At 41.4% G+C, this 21,485-nt stretch overlaps 1 protein-coding gene across 9 annotated transcripts in view; it reads left to right on the plus strand.

The window, feature by feature from the left end:
- Positions 1-2,187, plus strand: part of LOC128442559 (neural cell adhesion molecule L1-like protein) — a 57,092-nt gene extending 54,905 nt beyond the window's left edge. For 7 of the 9 annotated variants that reach the window (XM_053425067.1, XM_053425068.1, XM_053425066.1 and 4 more), the window contains one exon: positions 1,695-2,187. In XM_053425067.1, coding sequence (XP_053281042.1) covers positions 1,695-1,908 — 214 coding nt within the window. In that variant the 3' untranslated portion in view covers positions 1,909-2,187. The remainder of the gene's footprint in view (positions 1-1,694) is intronic. The other 2 variants (XM_053425070.1, XM_053425073.1) reach the window with 2 other exon arrangements.
- The last annotated feature ends 19,298 nt before the right edge of the window (positions 2,188-21,485 follow it).

Raw genomic sequence — 21,485 nt, forward strand, 5'->3', positions numbered from 1 at the left:
GAGGTAATGGATCACCCACTGGTATGCCACGTGTCTGGGGAGCCGACAAGTGGTTATTATGGTTCCGATGATTTCTCTTTGGAGACAGGCCACTGCTCCTGTGTCCCGCTGCCCACTGCAGGAACAGCGGGTGTCATGGCTGGATTAGGCTGTTAGCCAACATCGCCATGCATTTTACTTCCTTTCCTTCCTTCTTTATTTGTTTACCTCTGCTCCTCTTAACTCTCACCTTCCCACATTTGTATGTGCATTTCGGGGGGATGGCAGCAGATCCTCTAGGCACCTTTAAACTAAAACGAATACAACTTCAGGTGCAAAGAGGGGAAAAAATTTCATCTCGCACCTGAAGTCTCTGCACTGCCCCAAAACCAAGTCAGCATGGGTCAATGGTGAGAGAAATTGAATTACCTTCTGCCCCTTCTGTGATGTGCCTCCATTTCTCACCTGTTTGTGAGGCTGAAGAGCAGCAACAGCTGAGGCTGAGCTGGATCCCAACCAAGTTCCTGAACGAGCCTCGGCTCAGAAGCACCCAGTCCCGTTTTATCACTGCATTCAAAGTCACTGTGGGCGAGCTTCCGCGGCTGTGGAATTCCGCTCCTTAGATAACAGCCACTTATCTTCGGCCCTCTAGAGTCGTCAGAGAAAGACGGTTTGATAAAGGATGAAATGCGGACCTTGTGTGGCTTGCATGGTAAACGGCCGTGTGAAATGGGATAGATAAGGTCGGTTATTAAAAATCCCTGTGAAGGAGACTCGATTCGTAATCTTAGCTTGAACTGCCTGTCCGTGCTAAAACGCTGCTCGAAATGTCAAGCTTGTATTCGACGCAGGTGTCAACGACTGCACGCCCTCAAAATGCACCAGCATACAGCAGCCACCTGAGCACTGTTGCCGAGCGCAGACGCTCCGTGCCATGAATGCTAAAGCGGAGAGAGGTGTGACCGAACACCGGCGCTTTAGGGAATTAGAAAAGAGGACAGGGAGGAAAAATATCCTCTGTGTTTTGAGGTGACCCCGCGTCTTGTAGCGAGACACCGGCAGGTTGGCCAGTTGCCCAGCCGTAAATTGGCATCTAATCTCCTCAGCCTGCGTGTGGGCCCTTCGGGAATACCAGGAATGACAGGCTGTTTGTCTGGGATTGCATATGCCCCACCTCTTCCTTCTCCTTTTCTCAATCTCAGCCTTCAACCCCTCCACCCCTCCCACAGACACACACACACACACACATCTCCCACCCATCTTCTTTCTCACTGCACTCTGGCAATTTCCATCGCTGGCTCTAAAGAGATTTGAAATTGCCTTTGGTCCTGAAGCCTTGGCAATTAGCAATTAGTGAAGTGATTGTAGCAAGCCCCCCGCCCCCTCCCTTGTGCTCCCTTTTCCTACAAGTTCTCCCATAAGAACTTGCTTTTTGAGTGGGAGCCGGTGTGCCCGTGAGTGCAGCCAAGCATTTAACACACTGTACATTCTGTATACACTAGTGTTCCTGTGAGTTTGTGCATAGCGTTTGGTTCTGTGTGAAACTACTATATATGTGTTCCTGTGTGTCAGAGAGCCGCCCAGAGCCATGTGTTTCTGTGTGTGTGTGTGTGCTTGTTGCTTCCCGAACATCTGCCTGCCGTGCTATACAATATGTTTGTTTATGCGCCGCACCACTGACCCTAGTCATCCCTCTCTGTTGTTGTTGATGGCAGTGACAGCGACGAGAAACCACTGAAGGGCAGTAGCCTGTGTTCCCTGAATGGCAATGACACAGTCGGGGACAGCGTCAGCAGAGACAGCCTGGGTGACTACGCCGAGAGTGAAGGGGAATTCAATGAGGACGGCTCATTTATCGGAGAATATTCTGGACGCAGGCACAGAGGTTCAGTGAGCGAGCCCAGCGGACCCGGCCCAGTCACTGCATAAAGCATGGCTGCGGCTCAAACTGTCTATTTCAAATCCTTTCAAGAGACTTTATAAATTCAGCATCACTGGCATTAAATATAGCTCCAATAGCCATATGGAGGAACAAAGATATTTTTTTCTGAAGACTGGGAAGGGAAGAACACACCAGTCATACACCTCAGTGGGAAAACCATGTGAGTCTTTGTACATACTGTAAGAGAATGGACTGTATCGTTTATATGTTTGAATTTCTTTTGGAATAATTTTATTGATGATAATAAAGAGCTTTTTTCTACCTGACGATCTGCAGTGGTGTATATTAATTTCATACTTTAACAAAAAGGACTTTCTACTAAGTAAAAACACCATACATCGTAAAGGCTATTAGTAGTTTTTAAACACTGGATAAAAATGTACACATACAGTTGACATACATATAGTATTGTATTCACTATATGTGTTCATTAACTCAGTGCAGGGTGTCCAACTTTCTCTCACTCTCATGAATACAAATATCTATTCATAAACTAATTACTGTCTATTGTTCTACATCACATGTTGAAATTGATCATATTTTTGTTTTTATATAAAAAATGCTGACGATGTTCTCATATCTCTTATAACCTCAAGTCTTTCATTTCCCCGAGTATGCTCCTGGTCAGTTTATTACAGAGGGTATAGATTGGTGTGATAGTATGAGTATGTAGGTGTACAAGTGTAATCATGCTAAGCAGTGTTAATTTCGTTGACGAAGACGATGACGAAATATATTCGTTAACGACCTTTTTTCAATGACGAAGACGAGACGAAGACGTAACGAAAACGAATCTTTGAAAATAAAAACTATGACGAAATCTATTTTAATTTTCGTTGACGAGACGAGACGAGACGAAAATGTTGGTGGTTGACTAAGTCACAATAATTTTTAAAACATCATCGTATCAGGCCGTCATGAAGTATCAGGAGCGGGCGAGTGAATCTGTGTGTGTGTGTGTGTGTGCCTGTGCGCTCCCAGATAGCGCTCCGGTCCGTAGCTCCGCCCCCCGCCTCGCGCACTCGCTCAGAGAGACACAGTGAAAGCAGAGCGCGTTCTCGTGGAGCAGCCTCTCAGTGACCGACTGCTTCTTAACTATGGAAACAGTGAAAACCAGAGTTTCTCTGGTCTCAGCTGGTCAGAGATCAGCGCCGCATCTTCTTCATCAGAGCAGAAGCTGCAGTTGGTTTGTACCGATGTTCAGTTTCTGTGTCTGGCTCCAGTCTGACCTGCTCTCCCTTTTTGTTTTCACATTTAAAATTAAATATATATTTTTAAGCTATTAGGCTGCAGCTATATGTTTTTATAGAAAAGGAGTTTAATGTGGCTATTAAATGTGACTAAAACTAGACTAAAATGGAATTAGTTTTCGTCGACTAAAACTAGACTAAAATGGAATTTGTTTTCGTCGACTAAAACTAGACTAAAACTAAGAAGGATTAAAATGACTAAAAGGTGACTAAAACTAATATGCATTTTCGTCAAAAGACTAAGACTAAGACTAAATCAAATATAGCTGCCAAAATTAACACTGATGCTAAGGTTTGCCCTTACTGTAGAATAACGTTTTCACCACAGGGAGTCTCCAGAAATGAAGTGGAGGTTTTAAATCTAAAGAAGCTAAAAAATCTGCTTCTTTCAGTCTACATCACTTTAAAACTACCAGGGGGCCCCAAACTATATATATATATATATTTTATTTTAATTTTAAACTTGGTGCAATCATCAATTTGTATTTGTTGCTCTGTTTAATGAATTAATAAAACAGCACTGACCACTGAATGGTAAAACTAAGATATCTATGCCATAATTAACAAACAATGACCAAAGTCTAAGTGAAATGAAAATAGAAACAATGCACAAATAAGCTATATTTTCTCAAACCTCAGACACTTTTAAACTTAAATATTTCGCCCCTTATATCTGAAGTACATGCAGTGAATCCTTACATACATAATGCACGTTGCTGAAATATTCATCGAGGGTATAACTCAAATAAAGATTTGACCTATTCAACAATCTGAATGGAACAGATGTAATAATAGCGGTGGTGCTGCGTAAGTACTGAATGTTTCATTGGCTTACTTTTTATGTTTCCGATCCCATGAGCTCTCTCAAGATATGAAGACCACTTCAAAACCATCGTACTGCATTTGCTATCGAGGAAAGAACATGCGGTGTATAGTAATGCAAACCAGCGAGACTCTATGTTCTCAGTTTGAGGCGAAAAATATACCCGCCCTCATGATAAACAACATGAGAAACATAATTTATGTCCAAAAAGTGCAAAAGTGATCATAAAAAGTTAGCCGATGACATAGAGACAAAAATTGTAGCCAATCTATTTCCCGTCCCTGTACCAGGTCTCATGGCTCCAATTATCTGAACCAAAGCAGCGCCCGTTCTCTCCTCTTCATTTTCTTTGGGGAAAGGATAACACTTTTGATGAGGCACGAGTTCCACCTAACACAGATAAAAGATGATTGACTCATTCGTCCTTTGCTGGGAACCTCTTAACGCCCTCCTTTAAATTACCACTCTGGTTTAGTCCTTTATTTCTGAGTCTATTTTTTACATAAAGATCTTTTTCCCTACTCATCATATCTGTTTGACCCCAAATTCCTACATTTTTTTACTGCTATCCAAATTAAATTGTATTGTGCATTCAGAGACAAGATACCCACAAGACATCCTCAGAGACAGTGTGAGTATCTACCTACTAATTCCACATACGTCTGTCTGTCCTTCTGTCGGTAAGTGGAACTGTTTATCTGATCGGCTTCACACTTAGCTTGTGTGTTCTTTAAACTGCCTTAGGAAGTGCAGTGCAGAGTTTGGTGCGATCTGGACAAGCATTCTTTTTTTAAAGCCTGTTAAAAGACTTGAACGTGTCTTTTTTTTACATCCTCAGATAATTCAGGTCAGAATTGCAGCCAGATCATTTTGATCTTGTTCATTTCACCATATTGACAGAGACATTGTCGTGTCACTGATCTCTATCATGGCAACAACATTCACAGAATCACTTCCTCCGGAATAAATGGTCTTCAAATTAAAAGCCCCAAATCAGTTTTGTTGCTGCAATGCTTCATATCAAGCGGAAATACAGAGCTTTTATTTTAAGGAGTTGTGATCTTGGGTCTGACGATTGTGTCGTTAGCTTAGAAGACCTCTGAAATAGCCAACATAACCCTTACCCAATGTACGAAAGAATAACAACAGTTTGTATATATATGTATATATGTGTATATTTTGAACCACATATGTGAACAGTAGTAAAGCAAATTCAGTTAAATTGTATTTATATATTGACTGTTGATAAACCAGGTAGGATGAACACAAAGTCATCTAACTTCACTCTGCACATGAAATCTGTGAAATTTATGAAAATCAATGAAATTTATGAAAATCAAATGACCAAATGATTATTTTACTTCATTCCAGCTTTCCCTTAATCAAATCCTCCTCCTTCCATCGCTGGACCTCTTGAACATGTCTCCCCGCCTCCTTGCTGCGGTTCTGTTAGTAGCCTGGTGATTATACAAGGGCTTTCTAGCCGTAATCAAACCAGACTTGGGATAGTGGAGTTGAAAAGCACTCCATGCCTCATGGCAAAATAAAGGTCATTTAAAGAGATTATCTCTGTATTGTCAGGGATTACACCCTTATCCGTTTTAAAATTGCTTTCTCCGTGAAACGTTAAAACCTCTAAACAACAACAAAAGATTACTCAGGTCAAAGCCTCCCCGAGTGTCACGAGCAGCTTCTTTTTTTTTCTTTGCTAAATATATTCCGAGGACATGCAGGCGACCCCTTTCAGAAGTCAGCCCTGTTCTACAAGGAGCCCGGGTCGGGATCACATTTACCATCCCTTCAATACGTGCCTTGATTGCTACTCTGTGTTTTCATGCTCATGTTATCTGATGGTGGATGCTGCAAACACACACACACACACACCGACAAGCCCACAGCTCTGAGCTCAACGCAGACAACTCCCGTTCAGCTGGGTTGATCGGCGCTGATATTTAGACTAAGTGCCCTGGAAATTACCTGGTGGGAGGAAATCAATAGCATGCTCACACATGCTGTGAGTTCAGCCCAGTGACTGCGGGCTGTATCCACTCAGCATTGTATCAACTTCAAACCAACCAAAGACACCACAAGGACAAGAGAATGTTGCAAAAAACAGTGGCACGCAGGGAAGATACGTAGTTTCCTCATGGCGCTAGACGTTGAGTTTACACCACAGCTGCCCGGTAAAGAAGAAGTTAGCATGACGGCCATGAAGACCTCATCAATAATGTACAATGTCAGGTTCACAGAGAGGGGAACTGTGACAGGTGTTTCCTGAGTTGCTCTTAAGGTAGGCCTCCTTCCCTTTGTTGGCTTTTCAAAGAACGTAGCTAAAGCGTTTGCCGAAGCGTTCAGGAGTCAAATCAACGGCAAGGGTCTTTTAACAAATAGCCATTCGGGGCCGCTTGGAGCAATACACACTAGTTCTCTCAAGGACAAGCTGTGGGCACTTTACCAGAGAAAGGGTTTAAGAGTGGGTGGAGAAAAAAGGGAGGGGGGTTAAGTACCGAAGGTTATTTGACTGCACGCTCCTCATTGAAACCTGCTTCAGCAACATTGCAGATGAAGAAAAGAGAGTGCAGAAAGAAATCTCATGATCTCGCGACGTTGACACACAAATGGCAATGTTTCATTTTCCATATTTCTTCCAATGGCATTCACTCTTTGTCTGTATGTTTTTTTTAAGTGGATGTGGGAACAATGGCCAGGCTTACCTAATCATAGAAATCCAAGGCAGTCTAAAAGGAATCAAAGAAAAGCCATCGAGCAAGACATCAGCGTCTAGACACGCTTTCGAGAGGCTGCTGTTGGAGCGATATATACTTTAAAGTCATTAAACTTCCTAACCTCACGGCCCTTATTGATGCCCATGTTTAACCAAACTAAAATCTGAATGCATTAATATCTCCAATAAATGCTTTCACGGTCACAGTAACACCTGGAAGAACTTCCATCTCATTTAGGTCCCAGACGCCCTCCCCCCTCCGTTCTGTTCATTCATTTTGTCAGCCCAACACGGTGCAACACTCACCTTCTGCTAAAATTTAATTTGTCTCACTAGAATGCAAATGGCACGGGATGATTCTGCATACAGAGAATCCTTTCAGGGGGCTATTATTTCCCTGGTAAACTGCTTTAGATGCAAGCCCAGACACTCTCGAATGCTAGCCAGCAATTGAGTGGGTATTTGTGTGTGTGTGTGTGTGTGTGTGTCTTTGTGAGAGAGAGAGAGAGAGAGAGAGAGAGAGAGAGAGAGAGAGAGAGAGAGAGAGAGAGAGAGAGAGAGAGAGAGAGAGAGAGGAGGCAGGGACACTCAGCCATGGCAGAAACTAATGAGACATGCATCGGTAATATGATTACAAAGTCAGCGCGTCTATGTCAGAGAACAACGGGTGGATCGGGCTTCGGTAGCGACATCTGCTCCGAACAAAGTGGACACTGACATGTTCAGCTGCACCACATCCGCGTCACGTTACTGGACCTGGAAGAGAGTGGCGCTGAGGTACAGGCGGGGAAAAGGATGCACAGACCAGCTGTCACTCAGATAATGATAATCAACCAAGAGAAGCCTGAAGACGCATCATTAACGACAGCAGTCCAGTCCAGTCCCCTTCTAGGTCCACACACCCCAAGGTTGATCCCCAAAAACAGGATTTCATCTGCTGGAGGATTAGATAATACACATGCAAGGACTGTGTGGGTTGTGAATAATTCTCACCTTCCTGTCTTAGCCTGAGGCTGTCACAGCAACAACTTGGAAGAAAACCATGAAAAAATATGTTTTTGCATCCAAAACTTGCCCAGGTGAATAAAAAAAATGACTTTCTTATTCATTCAAGTTTGAACACTCCGCCTGCTCCCCCGCAGCGAGGTTTGCGATGCTATTTTTAGCGCGCCGACATTTCCGTTAATAATGATTGAATTGGTCTATTTTAGCAAATGTCAGAAAACAAAGTGCTGCAGTGTGTTCCGATGTTTTCTCCCTTTGATGGGAGTAATCAGACTGTGGTATTGATAAAAAGACCTCAAAGAGACAAAGTGAGTTTGAAACCTGACACTGATGTTCAGTTTTGGTCTTATTAACGTACAAAAGGCTGGAAGAAGGGTTGGACACAGCCTCCCCTGCACTTTAACAAACAAATGAAATTCAGTGTTTTCCTGTGTTCCTGCTTTTTATCAGGCGAGTGATGAGCAGCTCTAGATATCAAACACAAGAGACTCTTCTTCGGCGTCAATTTTTTATTTTTCCAAAGCAATTCTTTTTTTTATGATTTTGTCTCTGTGTTTCTCGTGGAAACACCGCTCCTGAATTATTCATGACGCCTTCATTAAAAAAAACATTTGCATAACACACATGCATTAGGGCTTTTGATCCTGGTGTACACGTCAAATAATCTAAAACAGAACCGGGACCGCCAAAAAGCCCACGGAACATGGGAGAGTTTAAACGTCTCAAAGTAAGCTGGCCACAAACCTTTGCTCGACTTTAAGTTGGAAATGAAAAATGACCATGCAGAGATGGAAGTGGGTCAGAGTGGACCCCTTTGGTGAAATAACCCACTTGAAGAAGTAAATAACGTATGTGAAGGACATTAATGCTTCTCTGGGAAGAAGTTAGAGTTACGTGATTTATTATAATAATTATTCTGACAGCAGCAAAGTAAGTTGTTTGTCAAATGTGTTCTTCCAGATCGACACAAAATTACTTTCCATATTTTATTGAATCATAAAAGACATTTTGTCTTGTATCTTTCATTTAGTGATTTATTTTTGTTAGTATCTATTTATATATTCATATATTTCACCAATATATACAGAGTTTGAGAATGATTGATTTATAGCTTGTTAAGTTGGATTTCGAAACAATAAAAGAAAGAAAAAGAAACAACAATGGCCGGAAGTTATTAATGGTAAAGATGTGTGCAAGTCCTGAGACTTGTTGACAGTCACATTGTATCCTAGAAGCATTGATTCATTGTAAAAACAAACATACTTGATCAATAATTGATCCAAAGTCCTGTTCCACTAACTCATTGTGTATAGGACTATTTCACATTTGGTAGATTAAGAGGATATATTAATTGTACGTCTCTATGATGCACGAGTCTGGATTCAATCAGCAAGTACCGATGCAGAGTAACCATTAAAAAACAAGTGCTATTCAAATCTTTGCAAAGTAAAAACATTGTTCCATAACTTAATGCGTCCTCCTCCAGTAGCCAGCCAGCAAAGCTTGAGACATCATGTGAGATTATTCACAATGTATCCAATTGGTCCGCGAGTCTCAGAGGCCTCCAACCAAGTGTCATAAAGGTTAGAAAAGCAGAAATAGAAACACTCTCAAAATGTGTTAATTCTCAATGAATTACAGGTTATTGTTCCGGCTCTGAAAAGAGCGGAGGCTGGGTCCGGATCCAGGTCATGGTTTGCCTGTTAATAACATCTGGTCTAGACTGAGAGGCGGAGTCTGCTCCTCATCTCTTTAAATCTGCCTCTCTGCCATTTAGGACTTCATTATTTTTGTTTGTGGTTAATATGTCAAGAGAACTAGCCATAGAGACCCCAGAGTATTAAAACTGTGAACAACAGGAATACTAAAAGAGACTGTCTGTCCACTTAATTCACCCAATGGCATTAATGCTGTCAGGATAATGTCTCTGCTTAACAATCTGCCCTGGTCCCAGTTAGTATTTTATGTTTATAATAACTTTGTGTATTTAACTGAAACCCTTAAGACTGTGTATTTTACCCATTTCCATGAAGTGGTTTCCTGTGATCCACTGGTTTCTGAGAGTGTCCTAATTTACAAAGTCCGTGTCATCAGCCGTCCTCACACCGAAGTTTGACAAGTGTTGTGGGATCATTTCCCCGCAACTCATTATCCAGGTAGGGGAGGGCACCTTTAATGGTGGCTTCAATTATGCTCCACCTGAAAAAAAAAAAGCTCTATGATGAAGTGCAATATCATCAAGGTGAAACATCTTGTACAGTGGCAGCACTGTTAATAGTCAGCAAGGGTATCCACACTGACACAAATTTAATGAGGCTGTGTGTCATGCTGCAGGATGTGAACAGCCACATCCAAGGCTGCACTGACCACCGATATCTTGCAAACAAAATAAATCTTCCCCCGAATGACCGCAAGCAGAAGAATCCCACCAAGCTCATGACCTCATTAACATTGAGAACAACCGCCAATCTTATCCACTGTGTAGCTTGACTGTGTGCGACAGAACGGGTTTTCTTCTGTGCGTCATCCCTTAACACCACTTTGTGTCTCTGCAGCTTCTTCAATGCAATATTCTACATTGGATCATCATTGGCTCACTTGAAGAACAAGCTCCCCTAAGTGCAAAGAGGGCCTGTCAAAAGCAAGTGCTGCTTCTCTGCCAAAGTACTATAGAGGTGGCTTTTTTTTAAAATAAGGAGCCTCTGTGCACGCTGTCAAAAATATGTTTGAGAAGATAGTCCAGTGGAGAAATTTGTGGAGTATTGGAAATTATACTCTTCAAGTAACAGACATTCTTCCTGGGTGGTGTGAGCTGCGGCTGCATTTGTAGACCGATTGTGTCACAGCGACTCGACTAGACTGTCCCAGTTCGTAGGTTCCTCCAAATGCACTGAACAAATGTGTCCTTCCTTCCCCGAGCAACGGAGGCATCACCGGGTGGATCCTTCCTGGCCCAACATATCCCATAATTCATTGCGCTTAAAGGTAATGCCAGGAACAAATCAATGCGTAAATGTCAGGAGAATATAATTTTTCTATGTAAGTAGTCAACCAAACAGCTAACTGTACATATGTTAAGAAAAATCGACCTAGGGGATGGCTGTGACTCCCTGAACAAGCTGGTGACGCCATGGTTAACCAGCAGGACGCAGTGTACCTGACCTTTGGAGGAAGCAGCCGGCTGCGCAGGCCGGGTCCTCACAGGATGGTGCGACACAGCTATGGAGACAAAGACAATATCCACTATTTCCAGCTTGATGCACGATTGCCAAATGTGGTCTTCAAGTGAATTCTCTGCATATTACACAAAATCCCTGATCAAACCGCCGTCCTCGCATCCATGAGCTAATATCTCACCCACTCATCTCAGAGCTTGTGTTTCTTTTTGCCAGATCAGAGAGGATTCACAACTTCAAACGCATCTTGCTTCGAGATCGCTGAAACTGAGGAAGCCAACCTTTGCCTAGTGTGTCTTCTTTGAAGGCTTTACCATTCCTCACATCTTTAGGCACATTTGAATTTTCTACTGACTGCACTTTTTTATAGCTTGAAGAGTGTATTTCCCTGTGATTCACTGGCAAAACTTTAAGCCTTAAAACAAAGAGTAACCTGCATCGTCTGAACATAACTTTAGCCCTAAATTGTGCCAGATTGTCAAATCCTTTAATCAGAAATTTAAATCTTTAAAAAGTCTTCACTACTCACAGCAGCATTGAAATGTATAACCATCAAATGGTTAAAACCAGACCCACCCACATATAATATATGGACCCAAAAAGTATGGGACATCTACCAAATGGAGCAAATCACATATTCATTAAGGCTCCAAAAGTCTATCTTTACTAAACGATGGGGTCCTGTCTCTGCGTTATTAATACAATGAGGGTTACTAATTAATATCACTCTGGGCCTCCGGTTGTGCGGCTATCTGTCAACTTTGTCTACTTATGTACATCATAAACCATCCTCTCGGAAAAGCATATATAGCACCTATGATACTAAATTCTGGAGTGGACAATAACTATTACTTTATCCCTGGTTTTATTTTCATTTACTTGTTTTTCTTTTTTCTTTCCTTGTTTAATTTAATATATTATGTATGTAATCAATCATCTATTCTTATTCCTTTTCCTATTCCTATTCAATTAAAAATAAGTAAAAAAAAAAAAAAAGTCTTCACAAGGTATAACAAACAGCTGTGGTAAGTATGTATGCATCATTCTCATCAATTAGAGTTAGAATTATTACCTGCATTCAACATTAGCCAAAGAGCCACTAAACTCTGAAAGTTCTACTATGTCTGTCATGTCCTCATTTCCCCCCGTGTAGAAAGGATGTTAAGACGCCCCCCCCCCCCCCACACCCCCACACCCCCCACCCCGTCTCTCTAATCTAGAATGCATCTCTGTTGTTAATAATGCATTATTGACAGATTGTTGTTTCTACTTCCACAACAATCTAAATGACCTGATTGTGATTCACAGAGAAAATATATTTCCTGTCAAATTGAAATCTGATCATGATGTTTTACCGGATTTTAAAGTAAAAAATTTGTTCAGTGTTCAGTATTATAAACTATTGAAATGTGTCTCCCACACACACACACACACAGACAACACACACACATCTGCACATCCATCACATTTTAAAAGCCTTCCTCTTTGTTCCTCCCTGGTTGCAGCAATCAGGCTAATGAACACAGATTGAACCACAAAAAGCTGCATCGGAGAGAAGGCGACAGGTGTAACCAACGGCCATTTTGTCGAAAGCATTAAAAGCGGATTGCATTAACATTGGTGGCTCCAATAGGGAGGATGCCACCTGTCACACACACTCTTTCTTTGTACTCTAGCAGTGAGTCCTAAATCCTAAAAAATAAGTTTATTTTTAAACTTATATTTCAATCAATCTAATTCTGTTTGGTCTGATGGCTGAAAGAAGTTCTGAGTTCAAACAAGCACAAGACGTTTTCATGATTGAGTCCACGACATCATTAAATCCTCCACCCACTCATATACAAAAAAATCAACTCCACTTTTTATGCTTTGATATTAAACACATGGTTGCTAACAAGTATCAAAACAGACTACCGCGGTTGTTGGGGACAACAAATATGATCACTAGGCTGAATTTACGTTCTCATTTTCTTCTGCTGGGGTTTTGCAAATCATAAGTAACTTTTTAAGAGGAAGCTCTTCTGTGGAACATCTGCAGAGACATGTTGCTTTACTTTGGGGGACGATGTTCTGCTCTGCTCCTCGGGTGAATTTAATCTTCGCTCTGCACTGCTCCATTACTCTCATCCTTGTTTTCTTTTTAGTACTTCTTCCCTCACTTCTTGACTTCAGACAGGGATGCCTTCTCCTGCTCCTCCTCGTGGGAATTCCTGACTGAGAAGTGATGAAAGGTGGCGGAGGATAACTGTGCTGCAGTCACAATGGATTTGTCAAGATTGCGTGGCTGGTCAGTGATGCAGGATTATGTACAATCATCATCACTTAAAAGGTGACTCTGCACTTGTGAGACACATGCCGTTTCGAGTCGAATTTGAATGTCTGGGTTACCGGACACTTAGATGACATCACACGAGAAGTAGGGAGACATGTTATGCAATGAGAATCAGGGTTGTGCATATTTTCTGTGAACGCTGAACTGAACAAATCAGTTGTACGAATGATGAACGTGAGCGGCGTTCACTCCCACAAGATCATCATCGTACAGGCCAGGAGCGAGCGAAAATGTGTGTGTGTGAGCTCCCTGACAGAATACACACACACACACACACACACACAAACAGGCCCCCGTCCCCACTAACTTCCTCAGAGAGACACACACACAGTGAGATAAGAGGAGCGTTAACGTGAAGCAGTCGGTAAGTTACTTTGTTGAAGAATGGTGGAAAACAACAGTCAAAAGTTCAGTTTATACCATGCTGGTGTTTTCTGTGTCCCCTCCACACTCCTCCTGCTGACCTGCTCTCACTATACCTAATAAACACTCATCACAAGTTATTTAGACAAGATCAGTACATGAAGTTTACTTAGTGTTTGTTTGATTTGCTCCAGAGTTTATGAGGACACATTTGTGCACGGTCAGTACAACACAAGGTGTGACGCACACAACCAGGACTCCGTGTTAAAGGGACCAGAGCGACCTTGATCCGACACCATCAATTGATAACTAAATATATAATTGTAAATTTGGCTTCTAAATAATCCCAATAAAAAAACTGAACAAATTGAACTGCTTCATTTTCATCCGTAAGAACTGAACTTTGAACTGGTTCTTGTTACGTGTGAACGGGCACAATACTGCCGAGAAAGGCTGATAGATTAATCCCCAGATGCAAACATTTTGTGAGAAACGCATTAAATTCTATAATTGGATACTGTATGTATATACAAGACATTGATATCATAAACAAAATTCCCTAATTAGGCCCCATGCAACTAGCTTTCTGCTAAATTCCATGTAATTTGAGAGGTTTGATTCATGACTAATATGTCTAAATTTGTTTCTATGATATGCCTGGGATGGTGATGGGGTTTTGTGATTTGGATCAATGTAGGGCCACCCCGTGCCCATGTACCTGGGGCTCCCAAAATCCCTTGAAACACTCCTGCCTCCTCCAAATTGTTCTCCAAGTTTCCTCAAGAATCAAAGAGGTTGCGTTGTCAGAACCAAGCATCTTGAGGGATTTGTCAAATACTTGTCGATGGACTTGTTGTTGATTTTCCTTTGTTTTTCTACAGTGCAGAAACGCTGACAGACTCCCAGTATGCTTGTGTGAGGTTTAGATGTTTTCGATTCGTTGCCCCTTTTTTTCTCCGTTAGTTGAGAAACGTTGAGTGAATAAAAAATAGCAAGTAGATCCGGTGCACAAGGCCGGAATTGGCCAGAGATAATCACACAAGCGACTCTTAAATCCTGGTGGAACACTAACATGAAATCCTCCATATTTGGTTCTTTCAATTCCACTCAACACAGACTGATTACTGTAATGGATTTGTCCTGTGATACACCAGGAAAACGCTTGATCCGTTTGCATGCAGCAGTGTACCATTACTGCCGAGCATTCAAACACACACACACAGACACACACACACACACACTGGAACAATGAGCACAGATGGGTATTATGTGTTTAGTGGCGATTTCTATCTCCCACTGTCTTTCTTTATTACAATCTTTATTATAATCATGTGTTACCCCCTGAAGGCCCCAGTCCACACAAATAAATCTGGTAAAAGCACAGGCTGACAGCGGCGGCGGCAAACTCTGTTGTGTCGTGGCAGAACAGTGTGTTTTTTTATTTTCTCCAACAAACTTATTTCTCTGGTTCGATTCCTCTGTGAAATTGCTGCACTGCTGCTACATCCGGATGATAATTTTGTTTGGGGATGATTAACTTAACTCTCAAACCAAATGGCAGCAACTGGCAACAGTTGACTGGGAGTTGGAACACAGACGCCATCTGATGTCTCCGATGATTCAGAGAGGATTAATTGTTCAGCTTAGCACTCCGGGACATGGGGGGATACGAGCCCGCCATCAAAATACTGTGTTCCAGTTATAAATCATAAAATCACAAAGTTGAATTTAGCTGCCTGTAATTAGTGGAAACTAGTAAACATATAATTGTCCTATAACACAGTAGATTAAATTAACCCTTCTCAATAGATACTACATATGAAACTGAACTGACAATATGATCTAAAAAAGGCTCATGTGAGTAATTAAATGTGTCAATTTAACTTGATACGCATTTTCAATTTGTACATTTAAAAAGTAAAATATTGCAAAAGACATTACTATTGCATTTGTAATGACATCATATTGTTGTTATTTTTAGAATTACTGCAACCAGCTGTTAATCAATAAGCCCAACTGCTAATATTCACATAACAGCAGTGGATGAAAAGTTAAAAAGTGCTTTACTGACACATTCAATGAAATTATTGATTGCATTTGCTTATTTCTTGGACTTATATTAGTACTGGGATCATTATCCTATTGTTGAATTTAGCTTGAATCTTCCCCTGCTTAACTCTTGTCATGGACACACAGTTTGTCTTTGTGAAACATTTGACTCTTGAATCAATAGACTTGTAAATGGACTTTTTTGATATTTATTTTGGATTTTCCTCTTGTAATTTCCTTGAGTTTGGACTTTGGTTATACATTTTTGGATCTTTGGACTTGTTTTTATATTCATAAACTTTAGCGTTGTTATTTTCTTCTGTTTGGTTTTTGGATTTATATCTTAACTGTTTGCACTTTGAGTTTATTAGTTTGTGTTTGATTTTGAAGCTTCTTCCTCTGTCTGCCTCAAGTTTTTAATTTTACTATCATCTTTTAATTTGAATTGCAACTTTACGTCCATCTCTAACAAACCAAATAGGATTAACACACACCTTTAAAATTATGATGTCAAATACACCTGATCCTTATTCTTTGCTTGGTTATTATGTTGATATTGATAAAGAGGTATGAAAGTGTTGTTTAAAACATAAATACAACACATTCTGTTTACAGCTTCCAGTTTTTTGGGCCCTTCCAAACCTTTATATATATATATCTATGCTTCCAAGCAGCAAGTGGAAGCACAGCTCTTCAGTCTTCTTTGTTGGTTTGTCAGTTAAGCTCCGTTCAGTTTGCAGAGTTAGTTACTTGCTTGGTTTATCACTGTTTCATGCCCTTGTTTCTATGGTTTTGCTGCCTAAGTTATGTAAGCTGGTCCTTTATCAAACATCCCATTGCACCCTCCTGTTTTCTCTGCATTTGAGTCCAGCTACAACAGGATTATTATACCATTAAAGCACTATTATTGTAACTTTCTCCCTATACAAATAAAAACTCATCTAACTAAGTCTTTGTTTTTCTTTTCCCATGGTTTTGTCTTTTTTCGAGGTCTGGATCTCCTCCTTTTTGAACCTGTTAAACCCACAGAGACAACAGAAATAAACTTGACTTGACTCTAACATGCACTGCACACTCATGCAAACCCACACGCTAACATTCAATGACATGTTTGTAGCTCAGCCTCCATTGTTCACACTGCATGACCTGGCTTCCGTGTCAAGCTTCACCTGTGATGTTGGATTCGACATCGCCGCCAGCCCACGATAAGAAGTTAGGGACGCAAGAGGTTGACTCGTCTGGACTCATAATACCGACGTTCTTATAACTTGTCACACTCCAGTGGTCGCGAGCTCCCCTCAGGAGCTGTGTCCTCTGTATCTTCCATTCCAAATCACCTCATTACATCAGCCTATTATACTCCATCACAGCTTCCACTGCATCTCCCTTATGACTTCCAAAAACCTGGCGACACACAGCGAGACACAACAGGGATGCCTCTCCCTCAATTAGTGGTCAGTCATCCTCCTCCTGGAATCCATCAAGTCCTGCCTACCTCATTTATTCCCACTCACCCTTCTTCTTAACTCTGCAATTTCTGCCTGTGAGAAATCCCGACATGCACGATGACTAGAAAGCCTCTCACTGTCCTTTCCCATCATACTTACTCAGCTGTGATGGAGCCTAATTTTGAGAAGGCAGAGTGTGAAATTCTCTCTTTTCCATATGTGTCATATACTGGATGTGAATGGATACAAGCAATTTTCAATCATCTTTTCTTTTTTCTTTTTTTACCCCTCTTTAATCATTGGCACATAGAAATAAGAACCCTGGAGTAGGATGTGTGTAAACTGAACATGACGTTTCGGGGGCTCAGCGTTGGCTCCAACCCGCACAGCCACATGGAGCCGAATGACATTGTCAAATCACCGTAGCAGGAGAATGGAGAAAAGATCATGAGGGAGAAGTTGGAGGATCTGTTACCTCTTGCCCCCCCGAGCTCTTTGTGCTGCAGGAGAGAACTTCCAGCCTTGCGCCTCGCTGCTGTAATTAATTTGTGATGATTCCTGGATGTTCAGACGTCACTCAGAGCTCCAGGAGAAGACGCTCGCTTTGGCATTTGTATGGCAGTTGCTACCAGCAGCAAACCGGGGTCATTTCTTTGGAAATGACTTCACCGTTCTATACAGCTTCTTTTTTTTTCTTCTTCTTTTTTAGATACACTGCATTAATGCTGCTTTTGTCCTCCGAGACCAATTTCCTCCTGTTTGCTGCTGAGTGCTGTAGGAGAGAAGAAGGACTCCTGTGCTGGCGTTGCTTTCTTGCACCACACACAGAGATAGAATGAGCTAATTTAGCTAAATATATGGAGGAAATCCAGTTTTGTTGTACTCTGTATGCATGCAGTATATTGGATTCATCCTCCAACAGGTATATTTGTTATAAAATATTCTTATCTTCAGAGATTTTGCTGTGTACATTTTTTTTTTTTTTTTTTCTGCACAGGAACTCATGAGTAGATTTTATTACTCTTTGCAAAGACTAAATAAGTAGCAGCCCTGAAGCCCGACTGCAGCGTAGCATCCTATTAAATGTAATGAATTACCGTCTGCCTTATATAACCAGTGTTCCAGCAGACCTGGTGGGCTATAGCCACCAGGTCTTGTGGGTTGGTTTATTCCCAGTAAATTGAAGATGGTAATGAGGATTATGAATGAATAAGTCACTACTGTCATTTCTATTATCCTTTTATTGAAGGACCGTTTGCGGCTGTCTTTCCAGACAGTGTTTGGAAAACGTCCACTAGTGAGTGGAGGAGTATAATCTGACAGTAGGTCATAAACCCACAGAGAAATGTGTGTGTCTGTTCTGTGATGCTCTCCTCTCTTCTGCAGAGTACAGAGGGAAAAACTTTCCAGAGCCTTCAAGACAATTACAAATCTTCACAAGTCCCAGGAGAGTCGTACAGTGCTGCACAATGCTGGAGTTGGAAACTAGTGTATCTTTGATGCACTGTTATCATGCAAAATGAATGAATCTTTCACAGCAACATATTTCCAAATTATACACTGATGTGGAATATCTCTATTTGATTTAATAGGCGAGGGGCTGAAAGCCAATACTTTTTAATTGCTTTTGGTAATTATCTCTGCCAGGGATGTTATGTTTTCATCTTTGTTTGTCTGTTAAGCTGCTTTCCGACATGCACTGAACTCCGGAGATCCTCGGGTGGAGGTGTATGTGTGAACGCAAATGTCTGAGCGAGAGCCTCCGGAGTTAAAAAGGTGGAGCCAAACACGAAGAAGACACCGACGAAGATGTCAAGAGAGTTTGTGGTGTAAAGAGCTGCCGATGTGTAAAAGGCAACTGCAGAGAAAGCCTGAGCTCAATTCTCCAAAGATCCTCCGCAGGTTATGTCTGAGAACGGTTACAGTTTGCGAGATTATGCAAAACTACTAAATGGGTTAACGTACAGCTTGTTGAAAGGTCGGGTATGGGTCAGGGATGAGCCCATTAAATGTTGGTGCAGATCCAGATCAGGGGGAAAATGCAGGATTTGATTAACTTTCTTAAACGTGTCGATATAGGCTATTTATCATCGTTTTCACTGTTGCCGAATTATGTGTGAATCTTGAAAAAAACTCCTCATATTTTGAGGGTTGGTTTGAATGAGTCTGTGCTATGTTGTGCAGAAGCAAATAAAAACACTATAGCTGAAAAACACAATTTAGCCTTGGCTTGTAAGCAGACTGTTGGGCCTTGGTGGAGGTATGCACTCTACTAAGTGGAAGTCTAGTTATATCTTAAATCATTTCAAAGGAAAAAAAATAGTAACAATAGATAAACAAGCAAGCACCCGGCAATGAAGACATTATTTAAGTGATAATCCTTGAGATTTCATCCCGGTTTATTATGTTTACTGGTTTTTACAGCATGTGCAACACTCAGGAGCAGGTACTTATGTATGTATTGTATTAGTTATGAAGGTCAATACATGGTGCTGGTTGTTTACTGCACACCAGCGGGAGACGGTGGAGTTGGTAACCTCACCGAAGAGATGGAGGTGTGCAGCCTGTCCCCTGCTGCTCTTCATCTAACACCTGACGGAGGATGCTGCTTCCTGTAAGAATTGTTCAGTTTGGTTTATCAGTAACCTATTACTGTGTAATGCTGAATTACATGCATACATTATCTATGTCCCAATCCAGGGGACATAGAAAGAACATCCACCTGTTAGAACCTTCGATTCTCTATGATCCAAGGATAAATTTGACAGCCGTGTTTGGAGAAGCCGTTGAAAAGGGACAGATTAGTCATGTGACACCATCAAACTTCAAATGTAGCGTCCGGAGAATGCTTTTTTTATTAATTTGTTTGTTTGACAGGGACGATACACAGCTCTGTAGCAATACAGGAGTTTTAGCTATAAGCTTATTTTCATCTGGTGAAACAACAGCAATAAAAGTACAACATTAAAACACAGCAGCAGCAGCAACAACAATACAACACACACAAACATTTATTTTAAGTCTAATTTAAGACTGTTTGTTAAATCTGTCCCCAGGTATCATCTGTATTTGGCTCCTCACCTTCCGAGATGTGACCGAATACATAAACCCGTCAAAGTTATAATCTACAATATACAAACGACTTTACACATTTGATAGCAGTTTCAGAATAATTTAAATCTTCTGAGTTTATTTTCTAAAGTTATTCCGCTTACAGTGAATCCAGGACCTCTACCACAGTTGACTGCAAACCTCCCACTTATTTGATTTGGCTCTGATCCGGCTCTAGTTAAAACATTAGGGCTTGTTTATGGACTGTAGCCTGCAGGAAGATGTGGAATTATCTGGAATAATGTCTCATCCTGATCAATATATGGTAAACAAGGCAAACAGGTTGGTTACGTGGAGAGAAACAGAATGTACGTATTCCGGGTTCCGGTTATTTGGCCAGTTTCCAAGGGAATTATTTTCTAACCTTCAGATTCCTGTGTGCAATTCCTGCCTGCAGTGAACAACCACAGATATCAGGAGCTTTTTCAGAGGGTGACAAAGCAGGATCTTTTATCGCAGTCTTCACCGTGACATCCCTCGTCTCAGACACGGGGAATTATGGGCTGCGATCAATCGGCGAGCGAGCGAGAGGATGCCTCGATACAACAGAGGGCGACCATCACAGCAACTGTAATTTCAGGCATGCATTATTCAGCAGCGCTGTAAGATCTGTGAAGCCTTTAAGATTATTTACACTTTGAAACGCATTGGCAGGGCAATTGCAGGCATGTCCTGCAGAGGCCAGAGGTAATATTTCAGTGTAGAAATATATGTGGAGATGCAAGTTTTGTAACTTAAAACACAGACAATAATATATTATGCTCTAGAGCTTTTCCATTATCATTAGTTGTAAATGCTGTCTATGAATATAAAGCTAAATGTAAATAAGATTACAGAGTTATTGAGAAGGAAACTAAATTCATGCGAATACCTGACTTTCCTGTATTTCAAGAAGACAGCCGTCAGTTTTCTGTGAGCTTTTCATTGCAATAGTGTCTGTGTGTCTGGGCCTTTACATTCATTATGATAATTATCTATGACAGCCAGTAATGACTCCTGCGTGTCCACTGAGCTGGTGCACCACAAAGGCCAGGGCCCATACCCACTAACGTGCACTTCTCTGCAAGTTCTTATTTGTGACTGTGTGTCCCCGCTACAGGCAGTTCCCCCACAAGTATAACTCAAACTCTATGTCCTTTTATTTCCACGTCCTCCTCTCATTCTCTTCATCTTCTCGGCTCGTGTGTGTCGGGGCGCCGGGTGTGATGGCGGAGCTCTGTAGCTCTAAGCGTAAACATCTCTCCATCTCCACATGAAGACAAACAGGGGGGCATTATCGGGC

This window comes from Pleuronectes platessa, chromosome 6, assembly GCF_947347685.1.
Source record: "Pleuronectes platessa chromosome 6, fPlePla1.1, whole genome shotgun sequence".
NCBI classification, from domain to species: domain Eukaryota; kingdom Metazoa; phylum Chordata; class Actinopteri; order Pleuronectiformes; family Pleuronectidae; genus Pleuronectes; species Pleuronectes platessa.